This window comes from Punctularia strigosozonata (genome assembly GCF_000264995.1).
Source record: "Punctularia strigosozonata HHB-11173 SS5 unplaced genomic scaffold PUNSTscaffold_5, whole genome shotgun sequence".
Lineage (NCBI taxonomy): Eukaryota > Fungi > Basidiomycota > Agaricomycetes > Corticiales > Punctulariaceae > Punctularia > Punctularia strigosozonata.
In genome coordinates, this window is record NW_006767437.1 from 883,870 (window position 1) to 886,854 (window position 2,985).

The 2,985-nt window shown below is 55.1% G+C and overlaps 2 protein-coding genes across 2 annotated transcripts; both read left to right on the plus strand.

Moving 5' to 3' along the window:
• Positions 1–150: 150 nt before the first annotated feature.
• On the plus strand, positions 151–414 carry PUNSTDRAFT_25320 (uncharacterized protein; the record flags this gene model as incomplete). The annotated part of the gene is made up of 1 exon (XM_007382886.1): positions 151–414. A coding segment is annotated over one exon (264 nt), but the record flags the coding sequence as incomplete, so codon positions are not given.
• A 458-nt stretch (positions 415–872) lies between these two features.
• On the plus strand, positions 873–1,854 carry PUNSTDRAFT_133456 (uncharacterized protein; the record flags this gene model as incomplete). The annotated part of the gene is made up of 2 exons (XM_007382887.1): positions 873–1,737; positions 1,796–1,854. 2 exons carry the CDS (start codon positions 873–875, stop codon positions 1,852–1,854), a joined length of 924 nt encoding a protein of 307 aa, XP_007382949.1.
• Between the last annotated feature and the right edge of the window lie 1,131 nt (positions 1,855–2,985).

Consider the following 2,985-nt stretch of genomic DNA (forward strand, 5'->3'; position numbering starts at 1 on the left):
CTTACAGAAGCGACTTACATGATTGAAGGATGGAAGACCGGAATGTCCCGTACAGAGTTACTCGCCCTCAGAATTCGACAACTCGAAAAGCGACCAGAAGACCTCCAGAGAGCTGCTACCCGGGTCAAGAACACACGCCTTAGGTCTAAGCAACGATGGGAAGAACTGTACGAGCACCGATTTCTCAAAGATCCCCTGAAGGACGGCGACCTTGTCCTATTACGAAACACGGCCATTGAGAAATCACACAATCGGAAAGCAAAACCCAGGTATCTAGGCCCTTTCCAAGTCATTGGAAAATCAAAGGGCGGATCGTATGTGATTCGAGAACTTGATGGAACGTTTATCAGGCGTGGCGTAGCGCCATTCCGGATCCTACCCTATCGGGCTAGAATGCAGGAATATGTCCCGGCAGCCGAACTGCGGGAGGATCCGTTCGAGCGAGATGACGTTATGGGTACCGGATCCGATGAGTTCGAAGCAGAACAATTCCACGAAGAAGGCGAGAGTGACGGAGAAGGATAAGAAGGCAGAAGAAGAAGTCTGAATATTCCACTCCGCCCATGAGAAATGCCAAGGGCATCCCTCATGTGAATCCTAGAAGGCTGAATTCGGGAAGCTCGACAGCGGCCCCTGAAAGAAGCCACGACAGCCAGACAAACGGCGACCGGGCGCAGTACTCTAGACCACCGAAGAACGGTCGGTCCTACGAAAGGAAACGAAGCGCCGCAAAGCGGAAATGCTTGTGGGAAAAGTAAGGAAGCCTGCACACGCAAAGTACCCGCCCGCAATAGTCTGACTGCTCCCCCCATACCGCGCACGCACGAATGGGACAGTCTCCCTCTCACCTCTACGTTCGCCAACGTCCTACTATGCCATACGATGAACTGTCGTCTGGACCTAATCCGTTCCCCAGCCAGGTAGACAACGCTCTACCTTCTCGACACGAGAAAGACGACCAACAATCCATCCATAGCCGCGACCGGCTAGAGCTTCCCAGTGATGCTCAGGATTTCGATACGACCGACAGCGACACCGACTCCAGCTCCGTGACCTTTGCCGCCAACCCAGAATACTATAATCACTTAATGACCAACATCGCTCTCTGGCAACGTCGCTCTACTACAACCCCGCAGCCGGGGGACTTGTGGAGCATCCTCGACCCCGACGACCTCGCGACCATGTCATGGGACGAGTGGATCCCCCTCGTATTCGACTCCCCCTCTGACCGCAGCATGGCCGGATATGCGGGACGTGATGGCTATAGCTGGTCCAACGGCCCACCCCTCCAAACCCTCCGACCCGCTCACCTGCTTCGACGAGAGGCCCTGGATGCTGAGCCTGGTCCGGCACTCCCGGCTCCTCCATTCCCCAACCCACTTATCCCGCGCATTGGCTGCCTGGACAACGGCAGTTTCTCGATCCTCGCCGTTCCAGTCGACGTGGAGAACCCTCTCATATGGACGCTCACGGCACCCATCCTCGGGGACGTACACATAGGCATACACATTCGTATGGAGTACGCCAGCACCTGGGTGTGCGGCACCGTTCGGTCCATATTCCGACTGCACGACGACTGTGTCACCTTCTTCGTGCATGGGATTGTCGTGTTTTCCGGACAGGTCGTCAACTCGGAGCGCGTCATGTTGCGCGTCACGCCGGAGCTCGCCCGCCTTTCGATGCGAGATTGGACAAAGCACAACGTTACCAAAACCACCGACGTGACCATGCAAGCCGGTACGTACGTCCACTGCATGCTTAAATTGACTATTGTTCTAAATTAAGATTAAAACAGACGCGTTTAGTAGCTGGGAAGGACCACGGGTGGCGATGGCAAGGGAAGAGGACGCGTAAACTCGTTATCGATTTTTTTTGTATTAGAATATACGAACGCAGTGACAGGATATGCGACGGACATCGAAAGAAAAAGGGGTATACCGCAAGTAATCTGACAAGGAGCGTCCGACACGACAATGAAACGGTAACCAAGGAAAAACCGCTGAATGAAATCTATTGCTAGCATACTCCAGGCCTCGACGGCCCCACGCAGAAGGATTTAAGTTTAGCAAAGATCGTCACAGAAGGTCGAATCAATGCAACGTACCATTCCTCTCGGGTCACCAAACTGAATTATCGAAGCGTCAGATGAGCCTGAGAGAACATCCAATCACACGTGTGATGGAACCGCACCGGAAAAGCATGCCAACTATCCTACGCTGCACGAAGCCTCGCGCAGAGCGACACTTAAGTCATGGCTCGCTCCCTTCCTCTCTACCAGGAAACCACCCGTTCTATCGTAAAGACACCATGCAGCCGCTTACTGAGATCTCCCTTTCTGACCGCGACGACCGTCCTCTCACTCGACATGGGCCTCCCGCCGGCAACCCGAGCCAAGTCGTAAACGCACTCTACACGTCTGGCAGTGAAAGCGCGCCTGTGTCATCGGCAGTAATCACACCACCCCGACTTCGCCGATACCTTTCTATCCCATCATCCCCACCAGCTACAACAGCTACCAACATCGCTCTTACGTGCCAGAGCGAGTCCGACACCCCCGCTAGCTCGACAACGGTCACGTCGTCCGCTACTACCGATACCTCCACAGGATCTACCAGTGCAGTATCTCGCACTGAGGAAGATTCAGTCGCCCTCCACTTCCCCCCGCCAGGGCTCACTAGGGCATACCCTCCTCAAGGCTGTTACGTAGTTGCGCCTATTAGCACGCGACTCCATCCCTACGTCTTGCCTCCCCGTCCTGGGAACTTGTGGCGCACTATCTTGGAGGGAGCCCTTGGTAGTCCTCGCACCTTCAAGCGAGTCGACTTGGTCTTTCGGGACGTCGCAGAGACCAGACCCGAGCGCAGCAGTGGCGCAGGCAGTTCACTCCTTGGCCAAGACGACTCAGGACTCGACGTCCATTACCCTGCATCCCTCATCCGCGTCGACGCCTTAGATGAAGAACCAGGCCTGTCTCCTACACTAGGC